The sequence below is a fragment of the Peromyscus maniculatus genome, chromosome 19 (assembly GCF_049852395.1).
Source record: "Peromyscus maniculatus bairdii isolate BWxNUB_F1_BW_parent chromosome 19, HU_Pman_BW_mat_3.1, whole genome shotgun sequence".
In the NCBI taxonomy this organism is placed as follows: Eukaryota; Metazoa; Chordata; class Mammalia; order Rodentia; family Cricetidae; genus Peromyscus; species Peromyscus maniculatus.
The window spans coordinates 21,844,116-21,864,568 of NC_134870.1; the positions used below are offsets into that span (position 1 = coordinate 21,844,116).

The 20,453-nt window shown below is 52.2% G+C and overlaps 1 protein-coding gene across 4 annotated transcripts in view; it reads left to right on the forward strand.

The window, feature by feature from the left end:
- Window positions 1-20,453, forward strand: part of Lims2 (LIM zinc finger domain containing 2) — a 38,527-nt gene that overhangs the window by 3,205 nt on the left and 14,869 nt on the right. For 2 of the 4 annotated variants that reach the window (XM_076554880.1, XM_076554881.1), the window contains exons 1-3: window positions 4,475-4,769; window positions 17,718-17,877; window positions 20,370-20,436. In XM_076554880.1, coding sequence (XP_076410995.1) covers window positions 4,759-4,769; window positions 17,718-17,877; window positions 20,370-20,436 — 238 coding nt within the window. In that variant the 5' untranslated portion in view covers window positions 4,475-4,758. Of the gene's footprint in view, window positions 1-4,474; window positions 4,770-12,546; window positions 12,881-17,717; window positions 17,878-20,369; window positions 20,437-20,453 lie in introns of those variants that run through there. The other 2 variants (XM_042264272.2, XM_015996663.2) reach the window with 2 other exon arrangements.

The window sequence follows — 20,453 nt, forward strand, 5'->3', positions numbered from 1 at the left end:
CCCCCCTACCTCTATCCTCACTGCCTACCCCCTTCCTGACTCCTCACAGAAGCCAGCCATAGCCTAGAGGGAGGGGAGAGCTTAGGTAGACCAGCCTTCAGGGAGCTGGTACATCCCTGTGGCTGCCTATAACTACCCTCCACACCCTCCTGTCGGCTGGGGAGGGCACGCGGCCTCCTCTGCAGGGCCACATAGTGGTTATGTGGACAAGTTACTTGTTTCATTGTAGAGACAAAATACCTGTCAAACAAATTTGTTAGGCCCAGAGTCCCAATAAACACAGTCTATCAAGGCAGGACAGGCCTGGCGGCATCAGCAGCAGGTGGCTGCTGGTCACATTTGATCCACATTCAGGAAGCAGATGAAAGCTTATACTCAGCCACCTTACTATTATTTTTTTTATTTTTTTATTTTTATTTTTTTGGTTTTTCGAGACAGGGTTTCTCTGTGTAGCTTTGCGCCTTTCCTGGGATTCACTTGGTAGCCCAGGCTGGCTTCAAACTCACAGAGATCCTCCTGGCTCTGCCTCCCGAGTGCTGGGATTAAAGGCGTGCGCCACCACCGCCCGGCTATTTTTTTTATTATTATAAAAAGTTACTTCATTTATTTATTTGTGTGTATGTGTGTATGAGTCAGAGTTCTCTGGAAGAGCAGGACAGAATAAATCTATATTAAGAGGATTTTTACTGGAGTGGTTTATAGACTGTTGTTCGGCTAGTCCAACAATGGCTGTCTCCTGACAGAAAGGCCAAGAACCCAGTAGTTGTTCAGTCCATGAGGCTGCCTGTCTCAGCTGGTCTCCAGGCTGTGCTGGAGTCCTGAAGAAGTCGGTCCTAAAGCCAGCAAAGGAAGGCCTAAGCACAGGACTGGTGAACTTGCGGTCCAGCGTAAGGGCAAACAAGGAAAATAATGCAGGCTTCCTTCTTAGTGTCTTTTTACGTGTTCTGCCACCCGAAGGTGTGGCCCAGATTTAGGGTGGGTCTTCGGATCTTCAGCAATAAGTCCAGATTAAGGCTGAGCCTTCCCACCTCAAATGATCTAGTCAAGAAGATTCTCCAGAGCCGAGTCCAGAGACTTAGGTTTCAGTCGATTCCGTGGCCAAGTTGACAACCACGGTTAGCCATCACAGTGTGTGCGTGTGTTTGGGTGTGCACAGGCCGTGACTCCCTTGTGGAGGTCGGGACAACCGGTGGGAGCTAGTTCTTCTGCCACGTGGACTCTGGGGACAGAACTCAGCTTGTCTGGTGCCTTTTACCTGCTGGTACCATCATGCTGGCTATCATTGTCTCTTTCTAGTTGGGTCTGGAAACTCAACCATGGAATGGTACATTCAGAGTCTCCTCCTTCAGTTAACCCAAGTTAGGTAACCCCAGATATGCCCAGAGACTTTTTTGCATGGTTATTCTAAAATCTTATCCCATTGACAAGATTAATCACCATACTTTGGAAGGGCTGCAAGACCCTCATTCTCCTCTTCATGTGGGACTTGTTTTTGGTTCTAGATAGGGCCTGGAGGAAGCCATCTGAGGCACTTGCAGACCTTCAGATCTTTTCATCCTCATCTTATTGGTCTGGCGTGGTGGCTAGAAGAAGCCCCACACCCTGCTTCATCCTTGAGTTCTTGGCCGTTCCTGAAGAGTGTGGGGCTCAGGCCTGGCGGGAAGACATGCTTGCTGAGGGTTAATCAGGGCATCTGCTGTCTTCTCTGAGGCTCATCTGCTCTAAGCTCCAGCTCTGCTCCTGGCGAGCTTCTGTACCTCCATTTCCTTCTGGGGCAGACTGTGTGTCAATCTATGTCCTGTCCTTGACCTCAGACTTCTCAGAGCCCACCTGCTGCTCCTCTCTCCAAGTCACAGAACTCAATACGTGATTCAAGCCTCTGTCTGAGTGTTCCTCCATCTTACCAACCTCAGCTCAAACACAAGGTGACACCATTCCCCACCCGGTGACCTCACAGATCTGTGTGTTTCTCCTCTTCCTGAAAAGGGCAGTTATAACACCCCTACGGCCTCCTGGGCTCAGCCTCTCTCTATGGTGCCTGTTCCTCTTCTTCTATGATAGGGCTGTGTGTGGAACCCCTACTTCCATGGGCCTTCTTTTACCAATCCCAGATCCCTCCCTGTCCTTGGAGATGGGGGCCACTGTTCCCAAGCTCTTAGAGCTCTTCTGCTGGCTTCCCTAGCGTCCCTGAATTGCTTTCTTTGTCTGTGTTTGTGTGGATGCAGGTGCATGTGTGTGCTTGTACGTGTGGGGGCCAGAGTGTCAACTTTAGCTGTTCTTCCTAAGGTGCTGTCTGCCTTGGTTGTTCAAAGGCAACATCTCTCACTGCCCAAGAGCTCGTCAAATAGGCTAGGTTGGCAGGCCACCAGGCTTCCCCTGTGTTCAGATTGCAAACTCATATACCACCAGACCTGGCTTGTTTGTTTGTTTGTTTTTAAAGTGGGCTCCGGCCTCACGATTACAAGGAAAGAACTTCACTGACCCAGATGTCTTCTCAGCCACTCCTTCTTACCAGGCCTGCCCTATTCATCCCGGACCTCTTCTGCTGCTCCTTCCCTTCTCATGGAAGGTCCTCTGCTCACACCCACATCCTCAGGGACCCACTGAACATACAAGGTTGAACTTGTACGTGAATCAAGCTTCCCACGTCTGTAGCAGAGTTCTAAGTCCCTCCCCTGCTCCCTCCTGCTTCCCAACACAAACCACATCCCCACAGCCTACACGTCCCCACACCCACTTGTCCAGCTGCTACATCCCACCACTGTCCAGGAAGCCACCTCCCCTCCCACACTTACCCATGCAAGTGCCCCACTGGCACCTGTCATGCCTAGCAAGGGCCACATCCACATCCATATCCCCAGCAAATTCTAACAGTTGCAGAAGACACAGTGCCTGACCCCTTTGCCTCCTGGCTCAAGGCAGCACACGTTCCTTGCAGGACGTGCCCAGTAGCCACTAATCAGAATGCTCTGGTGTCCACTGTGTCCCCGTGGTAGGGGCTGGTCTTGTTTGGATGCTCTGCGTCTCTAGTGGGACTGAGCAATGTCCTTCGAGAGCAGGTGAACAAATGATCCCAGATCCATAGGCAGATCCCTGCATGCCCACAATCACACAAGTCATACAACGTCCCTGTGTGAGTGTGTGTGGTGTATGAGCAAGCTAAGTGGGAGGTGGTGGGCAGGTGAAGGCATAGAGGCCAGAGGAAGACTTTGAGCGTCCTACTGAGTCACTCTCCACTGTTTTCCGTTGATAGAGGCTCTCTCATGGAGCCCAGAGCTCCGGGGGCAGCCAGTGAGCCCCAGCGGTTCTCCTGCCCCTGCCCTCAACACCACTGGGGTTGGACTCCAACTTCTTCCGTGGTGGGGATTTGAACCCCAGTCCTCATGCTTGTTCCAGGAACCATCTTCCCAGCCCCTGCCTTTGACCTGTCATTCTCTTTGGTTCTCGCGAGACCTCTATGCTTGGTTAAACCACTCAGCTGGCGACTTCTGCTCAGCCTCGCATGCCTGTTCCTCTGTGTTGACAATTGTGGAGACATTTCTCCTGACATGGGCAGAGGGACCGCGGAATCTTTCACACTTAGTATTTAACCAACCCTCAAATCACAGCTTGACAGAAAGGGCCAAGACACGTGCCAAAAAGTAATAATAATAATAACAACAACTGTAGACCCTCCTCTCCGATGATGTCAGCTCCGTGAGAACAGGTTTCTCTCAGCAAATGAGAAAATGATTTCCTAAATGCTTTCATATCATCAGATCATTTTAGGGCAGATAATCCTCCTTGATTTATCAGCAGTGTTTTACTATAACCGGGAGTCTTGGTTTGATTTTAATAAGAAATACTGTTTGGCTGGCGTGCTGACTTAGTATGCGCAAAGCCCCGGGTTCCATCCTCAGCGATGTGTAAACTGAGTGTTTCTGTGATCCCAGCAGAGGGAGGCAGGGGGAAGAGGATCAGGAGCTCAGGTCGTTCTTGGCTACACAAAAGGGAGTTTGAAGACAGCACGGATTACACAGAACCTTGTCAAAAATAAACAAACAAACAAATAAACTGCGTTTCTCAGGAAAGCGCCGGTGTCGGGTCTTAAGGGCAATTCAGCTCCCCATACAAGAAAGATGTTCTGGACCTTGCCCTCTCGATAGGGGACTGCACAGATTAGTGGAGTCCCTTAGTGCCCCGGCAGGCAGTGGGTGCCTAGAAGTGTCTGGGAGACCTAAGTCCGACTGTTTTTCCTGCTGCCTGGGGCAGCAGCGGGAACTCCAAGGAAGTGCGCGCGCGCACGGACTCTCTGGGTTTTACTTTCCTACCACATCCCTTAAAAGTGTCTCGGGATGTGGGTGGGGGAAGGCATGGGTGGGGGAGGGCAGATGAGGTGGGAGGGAGGGTGAATGGGGGGGTGGGGTGGGGTGCGAACTCGTGCATGTTTATTATAACTTCATTCCCTTTAAAAGGAAAAGTATGCCCGGAATCCGGGAGGTGGCAACGGAGTCCGGGTTGGCGAGGACGTGACGGACCCACTCAAGTTGGGTGTCTCTAGTGTCAGTCTCTAGTGGCTCCAGGGTTGGCGCTTGCACCGGCATCCCCTGTGCCCCTTGAGACTGTCTGTCCCCTGCACCCCTCATCCCGGCTGCCGGCTGGGCGGAGCCGCCCTGGCGGATTGGGTGTGTTCCTCCCTCAGCCGGACCGTGAGTCCTCTGTCAGGGACACAGTCAGTGGATTGCGGATCGGTGCTAGGCTGCTGGGCGCGTGGCCACCATGACGGGAAGGTAACAGATGATGCCTTAGGTTACGGGTGGAGGGTGACATGGGCCGGGACGGATGTGGGACTGCGGGGTCGCGGCGGGAAGTCCGGCGTCTCCTCTGCTCCCAGGCTGCAACCCATCTGGGACTGAGAGTCGGGCAGGTGGTCCTACTCTCTTCCTCGAGGGTGTGTGTGGGCAAGGGCAGGTGTAGTTCTACCGCCAGTGATCCCCTTGAGGTGACCCAGACCAGGGACTTGTCCAAGGTCAAGAGCGAAACCTTAAAACACGGCTGAGAGCCATGGACTTTCCTGGCAACCCTCTGTGTGATCCCGGGTGATAGTCACTGGGTGCTAGCCTGCCCTTGCCTCCTCCGTGAAACAGGGCGGTAAACGGCGTGTAGGACCTGTGGGGGAACTGCCTCTAGACCCTAAGTGTAGAGGCTCCGGGAGGGGCAGGGAGTATCCCTCCAGTCAGCCCCTGGGGGAGGCTCTGAGGTCCCTTCCTACCATTTCACAGATGAGATAATTCAGGTTCCAGAGGTTCAGGAGGTGGGTCACATGTCCACAAGAGTCCAGCCAGTGTTGGCTTTTGCAGTTACTTCTGGAACATGGCTGGGTACAAGTGTGTGGTTCAAAGCTGGGCTGGAAAGGCATAGCCAAGAGCTGGCAGGGGTGCTTTTTCTGCCCCATACCTCGCTACACTGGGGCTCCTGGGGAGCCTTTCCCTTTTGCAGCATTTGGTAAAGGGTCCTGGGAGTCAGGGCAACACCCAGTACTGTGGGCTCATGGCCTGAAGATCCCTTGAGGCACAGGACAGTGTCCTGCCTCAGGGACACACTGCTGCTGACCGCTGAAGCTGTGGCTGGGAGTCCTAGGGCAGCCCTGGATTGGGAAACAGTGTGTATCCTGTCATGGAATGAGATCAGTTCTGCCCTCCGGCTTCCCAATGCTTCCTCCCCAGCCTCAGCTCTGGGTACTCCCCCATCGTGAAGACTGCTGCTTTATGTGGTGCAGTACAAGGACCTGACCCACCCCAGGAAGGTGGTAAAGGTCTTCCCACAGACTGCTCTGGTCACTTCTGTGTGCCCCTCAGCTTGCCCCCTGCCCCCGGTTTCCTGGCAGAAATCCTTACCATGTTCTTGCCTCTCCATGCTCAGTCCTCAGCTTTGAAAGAAAAACAGGCACCCAACTATATCTTAAGCTGGAAGTGGGATCCCGAGCAGACACATGAGGCACCTCTTAAGTCTGGATTCCTCAGCCCTCTCTGGATTGGTCGGTCATGGGCAGCCAGCAAGAAGAAAACCTTCCGGAAGGTTTTTGGTGGTGGGAACAGAGATCAGGAGATCTGCTGGCCATGGGGTCACAGGGAACAGGGAGCTCCTTTCTGCTCTGGGTACTATTGCTCATCCTAGAGAACAGAGAAAGCCCTAGACGCGGGGAACCTCAGCAGCAGTGATGCCCTCTTTGAACATTTTGGTGGCTCTCTTCGGTTTTTGCCTTCAAGCATTTCCCTGTTGGTGTGTTTTATGTCGCTGTGAGATGACCCTGTCCACCACAGTTCCAGGCTTGGCTTCCTTCCCTCGTACACACAGAGATCCTAGCCAGGCTTGTCCGGGAGGAACACACATCTGACTCAGACTTGGGAGTGGGTAGGTCTCTTCTTGTCCTAGGAACTGTGGGGTTCTTTAGCACCATGTCACATGCTCTGTGCCCATTGCCTCGGTGAGGCGGGGCAGGTCTTCATGCTTGGATCCTGGAACCCCCACCAGACCTTGGAGCCAGACTGCAGGGATACCCCTTCTCTGCTCACACCCCTCAGGACCCTCCTTGTCACCTCTCCCCTGGGCAGTGGCAGGCAAGAGCAGAAGGAGGGCTGCGGGGAGACTCCAAAGGAGACCTGGAGTAGCATCCTTTGTAAAGGCACCCATTGGTGCTGCGCAGAGAGGGCTGTGAGGAGACTGGGAAGCCAAGCAGGAGGCCAGCAGCCAGGGAGGCTGAGGGCATGGAGTTGGGAGGCAGGGTCAGGGCTTCCTGGAGGTGGAGTGGACAGGATGTTATCGGAGCTGTTTGAGCGAGGGCCACGGCTCTGTCAGCCACCTCCTCAATGGGCCAGTTAAATAGACAAGTAATAATGAAAGACAGAGGAAGGACAGTTATTCAGTGTGGTCACACCGGGAAGAGAAGCAGGGGTCCTGTCAGTGGCTACGTTGTCTCCCACCCCAATATACCCTCAGGTCCTGACATGAAGTTCAGGTTTAAAAGAAGGCAAGAGGAACGCATGGGTAAGAGGTCCCTGGCAGGGTGTGGTGCTGCCCGCCACTCCCCTGTCCCAGTCTCAGTTCCAGTCTCTGCAGCAAGGTAGCCTGACAGCTGTCAGAATCATGTGACATCCCTTCCTGGGAACGAGCCCTTCTCCTGGCTCACCCCAGGCTTCAGCATCTTTCCTCCCCGTGATGGCAGTCCTGGAGCAACTCTGGTTTCTTGGGGATCACTGCTTCCATAGTCAGATAGCCAAGCCAGGTGTGGTGGCGCACACCTTTAATCCCAGAACTCGGGAGGCAGAGGCAGGGGCATCTCTGTGGGTTCGAGGCCAGCCTGGTCTACAGAGCAAGATCTAGGACAGTCAGGGCTGTTACACAGAGAAACCCTGTCTCAAAAAAAAAAAAAAAAGAGTCTGATAGCCAAAGGGAGAGACACAAATGTCTCTTGAGCACATCTTCATCTCAGTTACGAGAACAGGTCACTAATGGCGTGCTCTGAGGTGCACAGTAAGGAGCATTGGTGAAGGCCTGTTTTTCAGCAGATCTGCGAGGAAGAAAGGGTGCTCTAGGTGTGGTCTGGTCTAAGGGGAGAACTGGAGAGGCCCAGGAAAGGGCTGGGCTGGGGAAAGAGGGCCTGAGCCCTGTGCATTGCTGAGGAAGAGAAGGCGCCATGGCGTGAGAAGGACCCAGCCAGCGGGTGGTGTCATGGCCTGGGGACTTCAACACCAGGTTCTGTGGTAGTCACAGCTGTGCTCCCCTGTTAGAATCTCTAAGCAAGCTCTCAGGAAAAGCCCAAGACCAAGCAAGTGATTTCTGGCTACAATGATCGTTTCTGAAGTGTGATGCATTGCTCTTCAAAGAACTGAAAGTAGTATTAGTGAAGAATGCATTCCTGTAAAGTCCTAAACTTCTGTCTATACCATTCTTTCAGATGCTTTTAGAGATCTCCGAGACATGCCAGGCTTAGCATTACATAAACAACCCTTTTACAGAGGGTAGGCAGGACCTCTCAAGGCCCACCCTCATCCACTCCAAGCAAGTACCAGTTGATCTTAGACAACTAAAGGAATGCTTAAAAAGAAACATTAGCAAGCCCCCCCCAATCCCCCAAATTCTATTACATATCAATTGTTTCTTCAAAAGAACGATGTTGGGAACAAAGTTGATGTAACCAAACACTCAACAAGAAGCAACTTGAGGAAGGAGACATTTCCTGTGGCTCACAGTTTGAGAAGACACAGTCCATCGTGGCCGGGAAGACATGGCAACAGGAATGGGAGGCAGCTGGTCCAGCTGTGTGTGCGTGCATTCAGGAAACACAGCAGGGGGACTGCTGGGGCTCAGGACCCCAGAGGCCAGTTTGGTGGCTCCAGATGTTATTAATGCAACCGTCAACATCAACGATTACAGTTGTGTGTAGTGCAGTGCTGCTGTGTGGGGGAGACCCCACTCCATGAACCCCTCCATAATCCACAGCCATTCTCCGTGAACCATCTCACTGCTTCATCTCAAGGTGCGGCTGCTTCCGTGGGGTCACTGTGTGACTCCTCACCCCAATGGGTCTCACCCCTTTGCACTGTCTTGCCCAGCTCAGGTCCAAACTTTCATTGTAGGTATAGAGGCTTCCCTAGTTCATGCAGTTCAGACACAGTATTCCCTCATTACCACAGTTTCCCGTACCGGGCCTTTATTAATGTCCCCATGTGCATGCTGAATCATGAATTCACCATTCTCTCTTAAAGCTCAAACAAGGATATCTTCTATAGTTTCTATCACGTTCTCTTCCTCCTCACTCTCTGATTCTCCCCAAGGGTTCTGTGTTTTTGGATCCTTGGAAGAGCTCTTTAGCATCGATATAATTTACACCCTTTGCCTTAAGTTCTGCAAGCTGTAAGAAGGATTAGCCAGCTACTTAATCTCATCCCCTCAACTTCCCACTTTTCCAACAGAGGCTACTGAAGAGGACAGTGTCTGCATGTCTCTTCATACTGTGATTCCTCCCTTACATGGGGCAAGCTCCCCTCACCCCGAAGGTCACATGACTCAGTCACATGCTCTATCACACACACACACACACACACACACACACACACACACACACACACACACACAAAGGCCATGTAGCAACTACCACAGTCCGTTATGGTTCTGTCCCACACTTAGTACTTCCAGGGATCAAAGTCCATTTTCTGATTCATCAGCTGTTGTGGGAGGGGGGCATTTCCATGTTTGCATGGCAGACTCTGTTTGTCAAGGAGGCATACCACCCCGTATCATGTAGAGGAAGATGGTTACCTTGGGATTTCCCCCCAGGGATGTTCTGCTTTCAGATGGTTTGGCTTTGCTTGCATGTTTTATTGCCCACTACAGGAAAGAGGTAGACTATCCTAAGGTAGGCAGAGAGGGAGGGGTTGTTCTGCAGATGCGCCATTGGTCATCTTCAGTTGCATTCACACTTTCTGATCTTACCAGGACCCCCCCCCCCACAAACACACACAAATATTAAAGACAGGCTGGCTTCCTATTCAATATGTAGTTGAAAAATAACAACCTTGAACTTCTGATCCTCCTGCTTCTACCGCTGGAGTGCTGGGGTTACAGGTGTGCACCACGACACTCATATGTCTTTAAAATGGTACACTGTGGAGAGTCCTGGGTTCTAGCATTGAAGACTTCTGTATGAGAGAGGCTGAGATACTTTGGAGGCATGAGTTTAATGCTGACTACCAGAACTCTGTCCCTGAGCTTCTGCACATCTGCAGCCATCTACATCAGGAAGTGGGCATGTGGGCATTTGGAGCCTTTAGCCTCCTCCGGACTCAGCCTCTAAATGTCCTTTAAAAATATTTGCTGAATCAATCATTGTTGGGCAACTTTGGAGTTGGCCGCCCTTACAAATGGTATTCTGGGCAGGGCTTGTTAATGAGTACCACTCTGTTTCTGGGTTTGCTGATGTGTGTTCTTGGCACCTGAGAGCATCAGGCTGGCCCTGGACTCAGTTGCCTGGTGACAGGAGCAATGGCGAATGTTTCTTTAGGATGGCCTGGGAAGATGCTACTTATGCTTTCTCATCTCACCCAGAAGGCTCACAGCGACAGCCCAGAGTTCCCTGCTCTGCCCCTGCATTAGTGACTAGAGTGGTAGCTCAGGCAGCAGTGGCCATGGCTTCCATACTCCTCTGGGGTAGTTGTCTTTGGGTGACAAGTCACTGTGTCACCCTCTACAAATAAAAATCACGAGGGCTTCTCTAAATATTGACAGCGTGAGCTTCTTTTTGGAATGCTTGACTCTTTTGTGTGTGTGCACTCATGGGCAACTGAATATATAGGCATGTGTGCATGGAACATGGAACATGTATGCAGTCAGAGGACAACCTTTGATGTTATTCCTCAGGTGCTTTTTTTTTTTTTTCTTTTTTCTTTTGGCAGGGTCTCTTATGTTCCTGGAAGTTCACCACATTATCTAGGATAGCTGGCCAGGGAGCTTCCAGAGCTCTACCTTGCTTTGCCTTGGGCACCCCCACCCGCCACCCCATGTCACTCACCACTGTGGGATTCCAAGGGGTGAACCACTATGCTCGCTCGACTTTTAAAGTTGGTTTTGGGGGTCTGAACTGAGGTCCTCACACTAGCAAAGCAAACGCTCTGCCCTCTGAGCCATTCTCAAGCCTGGGCACTCAGCTCTTGGTTGGCCAAGATCCTAGGGGACGGGAGCCCAGGGTTTGCGTTCTGAAGTTGGCTTTCATGCTGCAAGCTCTCAGAGAAAGAAGCAAGGTGGCATGTGCACATGGTGGGGCCTGCAGCTGGTTTCCTTTTTATTATTATTATTATTATTATTATTTATTATTATTATTATTAATTATTTCTTCTTATTCGTATTCTTCAACTTTTAGACAGGGTTTCATTTTGTGGCCCTGGCTGGTCTGGAACAGTAGATGAAGCTGGCCTTGAACTCACAGAAATCCCACCGTCTCAGCCTCCCAGGTGCTGGGATTAAAGGGTTGGCTTGTACTCCGCACTCCTCACCGCAATGTGCCCAGGAGCTCAGGCTCCCCACTGTATAGGGACAGATAGAACCCAGCCCTGTTTTGGGACCTGCCCAGACCCAGTCCCCTCCTCAGGCCCTGCTTTCTGGAAGCTGACCTCGCAGCGCAGCAGGAACAATACCCTTACTATTCAGATCGGACGGCTGCCCTTTAGCGATCCAGCCAGTAACTCAATTCCTGTCCCGCGGAGGAGGCTCATGCCTTACCGGGGGAGGCGGCTTACAGCCTGGCTGGGGCTAATGGTCAGGTGAGCTAGCTGGGTGGGGGACTGTACCTGCAGCGCCCCACTCTGGCCAAGCAAGGCTTGCAAAGAGTTCGGGTAAAGAGTGAGAGGCTGGGCGGGGTTGTAGACAACAATGGCCGGAAAAGCTTGTACTTGCCTGCAGTGCTTGCTTCGGAAACCCCTCCTGGTCCTTCAGAGAGGCTGACTAGCCAAGGCACAGGAACAGGGCTGGGCTGGAGACAGGGTGGGGGAGCAGGCGCCACTTGTTGGAGTTGGTTTTGATGCAGTCTGAGATCCCAACGCTTGCGTAGGTTAAGGCACTGAAGCTAGGCACCAGAGACCCGTTGTCCCGTGTCATCCCTTTGGTAACTTTCAGACTGAGGTTATTTTATTTTGTGAGACCGAGTCTCGTGTGTCCCAGGCTGGCCTTGGCTCACAATGTAGCCAAGGGTGATTTTGGACTTTTGGTCTCCCAAGTAGTGGGATCACAGACTTGGTTTTATGCCATGCTGAGGGCTGAACCCAGGGCTTCCGAAACGTTAGAGGCGCGCTCCACCAACTGAACCACGTCCTTGGCTACAGAATGGGTGATTTTAGTGTCACCTTGTAGATGCACAAACCCGGGCTCTAGAGGTCAAGGGCATCACTAACCAAAATATGGCGGATTCCAGCACATGTCAGACAGATTCTAAAGCAGCAGCTGCTTGATTCTCTGGAAACTTGACGAGGTAGAGAACGAGATGGGTCAGCAGGGTTTAGGGTGGTCCCCACAGTAGCTCAGAGGGTTAACCTGGGCTTAGGAGGGAATCTGGGAGTCCCTGGGGGGAGAGAACAGAGGACATGGCTCCTATACAGGTTGCCCAAGGGCCACCTGGCTGGAACAGAACTGTAAAAAGCTAGGGGCTGGGGTGGATGGGGCAGTGGCATTGGCATTGAGGACCAAGTGGCCCTAGAGGAGGAGGTGGAGGAAGAAGTGTCGGGGAGGAGAGCCGGGGAGCCACAGTCCCAGGTGGGCAGAGTGAGGACCTGATATTTAGGAGGCTGACGTCACTCAGGTTCTTCGGAACTTCCTGCCAGTGACAGGGAAGTTTGACAGGGATTCTAAAGGACTGAGCCTCGAAAAAGGTGTTTGTGGGGCTGAAGAAATGACTCAGTTGATACAGTGCTTACTGTACAAGCAGGAGCACCAAAGTTCAGATCCCCAGCACCCATCTTAAAAAAAAAAAAAAAAAAAAGCTGGCATCTTGTCTGGGACCCCAGCACCAGGGAGGCAGAGACAAGCAGCTCTCTGGAGCTCACTGGCCAGCCTAGCTGAACTGGTGAGGCTCAGGTCCAGTGAGAGAGCCTGTTTAAAAAATAAGGCGGAGAAGAAAACATCTGACCTCAGCCTCTGACCTCCACACCCACAGGAACACAAGTGTGCGTGCCTGTGCGCACACACATCATCTTTGGCCGAGAACAGAGGCAGCGGGAAGGCACTGGGGAGGCAGCGCTGACTCAGCTGTTATCTCCTATCAGGGGTTATCTGCAAAGGGACTGCCGTATGCTGGTTCTTCTTCAGGGGCCCAGCACAGGCCAGCACAGGCCTAGGCAATCCCATTGCTCAGGTAGGGACCTGTGGTTCACCTGCATGTGGCCAACTGGAATGGCGCCCTCCCAGGTCAACTTTGGTTGTGTCTGGTATGAACTGCAGGGCCGGGGTACAGGGGACCAGGGAACTGAGAGTGACCTCAGGGTGGAGATAACAGAAAACATGACCAAGGCACAAAGGAGGGATGTGGGCTCCGTACAGAAACTTAGGCTCCAGCAAGATCCCAGGAATGTGCATACACACGTTTATGCAACGCCTGCTTTTGGCTTTCTTTGAACTTCTGGTTCATGCTTCATGCCAGTTCTCTGTTGTGACAGGTGTGGCATGCTTGAACTGCTCTTGATAAAAGGAAAGCGAGCCCCTGGACCAAAGGGGTGTTAGCTCTGACAGGTTTTGGATGGATTTGGAGATTCGGATAGGAACACGCCCCCTCGCCCTTTCCCACTTCTCCACACTCTTCTCCCTTCTGCTTTTCTTCTTTTTCCATTTTGGACAGGGTCTCACGTAGTTCAGGTAGGTCCCCCAACTTGCTATGTCACCAATGATGACCTTGATCCTCCTGCCTCCACTTCCTCGGTTCTGGGATTACAGGGGTGAGCCGCCGTACCCAGTATTACGCAGAGCTAAGGATCCAGTCCACGACTTTCTTACATGCAAGGCAAGTACTCTGCTAACTGAGCCACATCCTCAGCTCCTGGAATATGTTTCTGATGGTGAAAATGCATCCTGTGCACAGCTGTCCAAGGCAGCGTGTTAATTTCCCAGTAGCCACATGATGAGGAACAGGGCCGTCTTTGTGTCAAACCCTGTTTATTGTGTGCAGCCCGGTGGCCTCTGATGCTGATGTGGCCAGGGAGACAGGCCAAATCGGTCCCGAGCTGGCCGCGGCTGGTGGGAGGAAGCTTCCACTGGAACCTTAGACTGTGCCTGCCGCACAGGGAGCCTCTCTTTACCCTGAACCTGGCTCGTGCCTGAAATAGTGCAGACACTCAGCAAAGACCCAGTGGCGGAGGCAGGAAGTAGCTTGTGCGAAACACAGATTCTCCAGCGGGCATTGCCTTTTATAGACAGTCGATGTTGGACTCATTTTACAGACGAGGGTACTAAAGTTCGCAGGACTTTGATGCATGGGATAGGGATGTAGTTGGTAGAGTACTTTCCTAGCATGCATGAAGCTCTGGGTTGATTCTCAGCACTCAGGAGGTAGAGACAGGAAGATCAGGTTCAAGATCTGGCTAAGACATTTACCACCAAACCTGATGACCAGAGTTCAGTCCCTGGGTCCCACATGGTGGAAGGAGAGAACCAACTCCTGCCGGATGTCCTCTGAGCCTCATACATGGAGACAAGGTACAGGAACACACACGCACACACACACACACACACACACACACACACACCATAAATAAACAAATGGAAAAAAAGAAAAGAAAAAAAAAACCCTTTGCTTTAGACAGAGTGTCACTACATAACCCTGGATAGCCTGGAATTCGTTGTATAGACCAATTTGACCTAAACTCAGAGATCCACCTGCCTCTGCTCCCCTCAAGTGCTGGAATTAAAAGGGGTGTGCCACCATGCCAAGTTCCAGAAGAACTTTTTTTTTTTTGAATTCTAGATATTCTTTTTAATCTCCATTTTCTGAGTCCCCCTGATAGGCTGGCTTTGACCAATATTGCTGTTTCTTTTCTCTCTCTCTCTCTCTCTCTCTCTCTCTCTCTCTCTCTCTCTCTCTCTCTCTTTAAATTTTATTTTATTTTACAATACCATTCAGTTCTACATATCAGCCACGGGTTCCCCTATTCTCCCCCCTCCCACATCCTCCCCTTACCCCCAGCCTACCCCCCATTCCCACCTCCTCCAGGGCAAATCCTCCCCCGAGGACTGCAATCAACCTGGTAGACTCAGTCCAGGCAGGTCCAGTCCCTTCCTCCCAGACTGAGCCAAGTGTCCCTGCATAAGCTCCAGGTTTCAAACAGCCAACTCATGCAATGAGCACAGGACTTGGTCCCACTGCCTAGTTGCCTCCCAAACTGATCAGGCCAATCAACTGTCTCACCTATTCAGAGGGCCTGATCCAGCTGGGGACCCCTCAGCCTTTGGTTCATAGTTCATGTGTTTCCATTCATTTGGCTATTTTTTTTTCAATAATTGAGTAGAACCGAAATTTATTATAAGCCACAGTCGTCCTAGGGACCTCCATACTATATATATAGCCTCTATGGTTCTATGGGCTGTGGTCTGATTGTTTTTTATTTTATACCAGAAGAACTTTTAAAGAAATCCCATCATCCTTCTTCCCAGGCCCCCTCACTCATGTGCAGGGATTGGAGTGGAGGAAGAAACTGTTTGGGGTGGCCAGACCTGTGTGACGCCCTGGGAGATAAGGGGACAGGAAGAGCCATGTCTAGTCCCAGGTGATCCTCAGCAGGCCTCCACCGCTGTGCTTTAGTGTCTTTGGAGCAGAGAGAATCCCCCGTCTCATCCCAGACTCCCCTATAAGCTTAGGGATGTCTTGTGATAGTTTAGCGTGTGTCATCTGTCCCGAGTATGAACGTTTGGAGCGCTGCGGGTGAAGGTTGAGGAAAGAGAGCAGGGTGGTACGCATGCTCAGCTCTGGGTTTGGTTCTGTGCTCTGAGGGTGGGGCCTGGTTGTCTCCTCAGAGGATAGCTGGACAGGCTGCTCTAGGGCTGACTGTGTGAAGGAGGGCATGGAATGTCCATCCATCTCCGACCCTCTGCCCTCTGGCAGGGAGTACAGGAGGCCACAGGCCTTCCCTGGACTGGTCACAGCTGGTGAGCTCTGAAAGCACCCAGAGCTACAGTACAATGACAGTTCTCTTCATGCCGTTTGAGATCTGCTTAGCCCTGGACTGGGTACGAATGTGCTGTTACATCCTTAATCTTGGGTATTGGTCCTCACCTTCCACTTTGGGCACATCAGCCTAGCTGGCCTGCAAGCTTCTGGGAATTCTCCTGTCCCACCTCCCAACAGGAACTCAAGGACTACAGACACTTGACATATTGTCCTTGTCTTTTGCATGATTCCAGGGATTCCAACTTTGGTCCTCAGAGTTGCGTAGCAATGTGGCAAGTGGCTTTACCCACTGCGCCATCTCCCCAGATCTCCACCTTTTTTTTTTTTTTTTGGTGAGAGAATGTCTCACTTTTCCCTGGCTCTCACCCAGGTAGGCTAGGTTGGCAGGCCAGTGAGCTGCAGAGACGTGCTTGTCTCTGCTTCCCTGGCACTGGGGCTCTAAGTGGGTGTCAGTACGCTTGACTTTGTGTGTGTGTGTGTGTGTGCCTGTGTGCATGCATGCATGTGTGTGTGTGTGTGTGCCTGTGTGCATGCATGCATGTGTGTTTGGGTGTGTGTGGTGTGGGGGACTCTGGGTCTGGAACTCAGGCCTTCAGGCTTGTGTGGCAAACACTTCACTGACTGAACACAGAAAGGCCCCTGCTTTCTTCCAGATCCAGCAGCTGCTGGCTGGAGCTGTCAGGACTGAACTGTGTGGAGTGAGCCTAGAGCCCTTGTCTTCCTGGCCATGCCCCTGTCTCCCCTTCCTCGCAGAAGTCTTTGCTTCTTTGTGTGTTAGCTTTTTCCCCCTGTGACAAAATTACTACTCAGGAGCGGAAGAGTTTACGTTGCTCACAGTGTGTCAGAGTCTTTTTCTGTCTCCATGCTAGGACACTTTGACCAAAAGCCACTTGAGGAAGTAAGGGTTTGCTTGGCTTACACACTGGATCACTGTCTATCTTGAGGGAAGTCAGGGCAGGACCTGGACCTCAAGCAGGAGCTGAGGCAGAAATCACTAAGGAGAGTTGCTCACTGGCTTGCTGCCCATGGTTGGCTCAGCTGCTTTCTTAAAAACCCAGGACCACTTACCATGAGCTGAGCCCTCCTTCATGAACCATTAGTTAAGAAAATGCCCCCTAGGCACCCACGCAGGGGGGGTCAGGATCCATCCCTGGTGCATGGGCAGGCCTCTGGGAATCGGTGCTTGTGGTGTGACGCCTTGTGCAGCCTTGGTGCAGTGGGAAGGGGCTTGGACCTGCCTAGGCTCAGTGTGCCAGGCTCTGCTGACTCCCCATGGGAGACCTTGATTTGGGGGATGTGGGGATGTGGGGTGGCTTGGGAGAGAGGGCTGGGGGGTGAGATGAGGGAGGAGGTGGGATCTGTGGGTGGTATGTGGAGTGAGTAGAAAATTTCTTAATAAAGAAAAATAAAAAGAAAGAAAGAAAGAAAGAAAGAAAGAAAGAAAGAAAGAAAGAAAGAAAGAAAGAAAGAAAGGAAGAAAGAAAGAAAATGCCCCCTAGACATTCCCAAGGCCAGTTTAATGGAGGCAATTCCTCAGGTGAGATTCCCTCTTCCCAGGTGTTTCCAGTCCGTGTCAAATTGACAAAATCTAACCAGCACATGGCTTTAGATATGCCAGGCATCATGGTGGGGAGGTTATGGTGTGCAGACATGGGCTTATATCCCAGCACAGTGGGGAGACGCAGAGAGAGCCAGGTGTATCCTTGGTGCCTGCTAGTCAGCCGACCTAGCCTACCTGGTGCGTCCCATGTCCGTGAGGGATACCGCCACAAAAATACGTGGATGGTGCCTGAGGGTCAACGGCTGAGGTCGCCCTCTGGCTTGCAGCCCTGCAGGTGTCTCCCCCCCCCCACATGTACCCACACATACACAATTTCACGTTTTAAGGACGCTTACAACCTTGTGCCGTGTCTGTCGCCGCCGTTAAAGGTTGGATCCACCTGAGCGCTTGAAGCAGGGATATATGTCCCTGGGCCAGCCCTGCAAGTCTGCTGCCCAGCGCTGACCTTCTTTCTTCTCCTTCTGTCCCCTCTAGCAACATGTCTGAATGCTTGGCCGATGCCCTGTGCCAGCGCTGCCAGGCCCGGTTTGCCCCCACAGAGCGCATCGTCAACAGCAATGGGGAGCTGTACCACGAGCACTGCTTTGTGTGCGCGCAGTGCTTCCGCCCCTTCCCCGAGGGGCTCTTCTACGAGGTGAGGAGGCTCCGGGTAGAAGCCTGTTCTTGAAGAGTCCGTGGCGGCTCCGTGACCTGGCCAAGCTCCGAGGCAGCAGAGCTGAGTGTCACGCATGGTGTTGGCCCATCCCTCACCAGGGAACTTCTGGAGTCAGCAGACTCCCCTGGACAGGTTCCGGGTGGGTCCCGGAGTAGGAAGAACCCCACCATGGTGCTTGCTCTCCACTGGGTCAGATAGTAAACGCAATGGCGGAGTGATTCCATTATCTAGTGAGGGTGCTTTAGAAATAAGGATTCTCGTGGTTGGAGTTGGGTAACCAGGTGATGTTTGATGAGGCCGGAAGAGAAGGGACACACACACACACACACACATACACACACACACACACACACACACTCCTCTGCAGGAGAAGATCTTGGCAGAAGGCACAGCATATGTACTGAAGTGGAAGCGTGTGGGAAATCTGGGGAGAGGCTGGTGTGGCAGAAGTGAAATCTGGGGATGAGCCGGAGAGTGGCAGGCAGCAGACAGAGACTCGATCTTTCTATCTTAGCGGCTCTCCTTTGGGGTCTTGAACTTTTCTGTAAGAGATCGGAGCCACTTGGGTTTGGAACAGAGGAGTCACACCATTGTTTAACACGTGAAGAAGACCCCTCTGGTTCAAGGCATGTGACATGCGCCTGTAACACCAGATCCTGGGAAGCTATGTAATGGGACTGTCTCAAAAACAAAGTGGAAGACAGAGAGAGGCCCCGGGCAATGTGCCATACAGAGGCTGGGAGCCAGCTGGGAGAGAAGCTGGGGTACCAGGTGAGACCAGGAGTGGGGTCATTGAGTATGGAGATAGTTCAGATCAAAGTCAAGGGCCCTGAATTGCCCACGCCAGCTCACAAGAGCAAGTAGTTAAGTCCTTTCTAAACATGGCTGTTGTTAAAAAAGTAACTCATGCACGGGCTGGCAGAGGAAATGCCTTGGTCATCAGAGTGCTCGACTCACATCATGAGCTCTTGCGTTGAATCCCCTGAACCAATGTAAAAAAAACAGGGCACATTGGCTTGTGCAGGAATCCCACACTGGGAAAGCAGAGAGACAGGTGGGTCCCTGAGGCTCACAGGCCAGTCAGTCTAGCCTATTTGCTGAGCCTATCACAGGCTGGTGAGAGACCCTGTTCCCAAAAAGGGTGGGGTGCACCCACATACACATAAACACACACATAGTAAACCATATCAGTATACAGGGGTATAGTACTTTATTAAGAAATGAAGATAACAAATAATTAAAATGTCCTACTTCCCATTATTTCATTAGACTTTCACGTCGTTTATGTGTCTGAGATTATTTCTGCCTATGCGGCACCACTTGTGACATCGGAATGGTCCCAGCCTGGCAGTGAGATTCACACCACGGCATCTGGCAGACCCAGAGTCGGGGCCTCCATTGCCCCCCTCCCCAGAGTCGGTTAAACACTGACAGCGCTCCACTGGGCGGGAGTGGAGGGGGGACCAGGACTCGGGGGGGGGGGAGGAGTGCTCTCTTCGGGGGGCTGACGGCATCGCGGCATTGACTGGTGTGGGTATGCGGCCCGCATGTCGGATGAGGATCTCCTTTTGCTTCCCAGGCTCCTGAGAGATGCTGGCCGCCTGTAGAGGCAGCAGAGCGTTGGGGAGAAGCTCTCTGAGGGCTTTAGACCAGAACCAAGCCATGCACACAGTGGGTGTTGGGGAGATGTTGCTGCTGAGGGAGTTCAAGCCTCTGCAGTTTCTCTGGCTCACTGGGAGAGCTGCATGTACAGTTTTAGGAGAAGGGAGTTATCGAGGATGACTTTGAACTTCTGGTCCCTCCGACTTGCCTCTCCCAAGTGCTGGGATTACAGACAGGCACCCCCACACCCTATTCATGCAGTCCTGTGAACAGAAGCAAGGGTTTCCTGCATGGTATGCAGACCCTCTACAAACTGAGCTACAGCCCCAGGCCCAGATTTTATTTTTTATTTTTAAAGTAAATTGTTAAGGGAGAGGAAGGTTGAGGCAAGCTTTGGTCACGCTTGGAGACAATACATGACAGCCGCTGACCGCAGCACTCGGGTGCTTTTCTTTATCACCCCCATTCCTCAGGCCCTGCTTGTGCTCTCTTTCTTCCCTCTTCCCGCTATGGGCCTTCTACAGTCTCCAGGGACACTGACCTGGTCAGCTATGGAGGACAAAGCGGCACATGTGACTCAGATTTGACCTGTTCTCCCCCAGCCCCAGCTCCCACCTCCACTTGGCCTGCAGTCAGCATCCTCGGGTCCTCAACAGACAGCAGAATCCCCAAGAGCAGCCTGGGACCCGCAGCATCTCTGTGAAACACTCACTTTGCACTCTGCTAAACTGCACGGGCCAGTCCCCTGCTCCAGCTAGCTTGAGAAGGCTCGCTTCTCTGGACCCCATTCCCTCATTATGTATTAGGAGCAAAGGACTGTGGAGATGATGAATGACTTGCTTGTCTTTTGTCTGTGGCCCCATTTGCAGTTCGAGGGCCGGAAGTACTGCGAGCATGACTTCCAAATGCTGTTTGCCCCATGCTGCGGATTCTGTGGTAAGAGCTGGTGACGC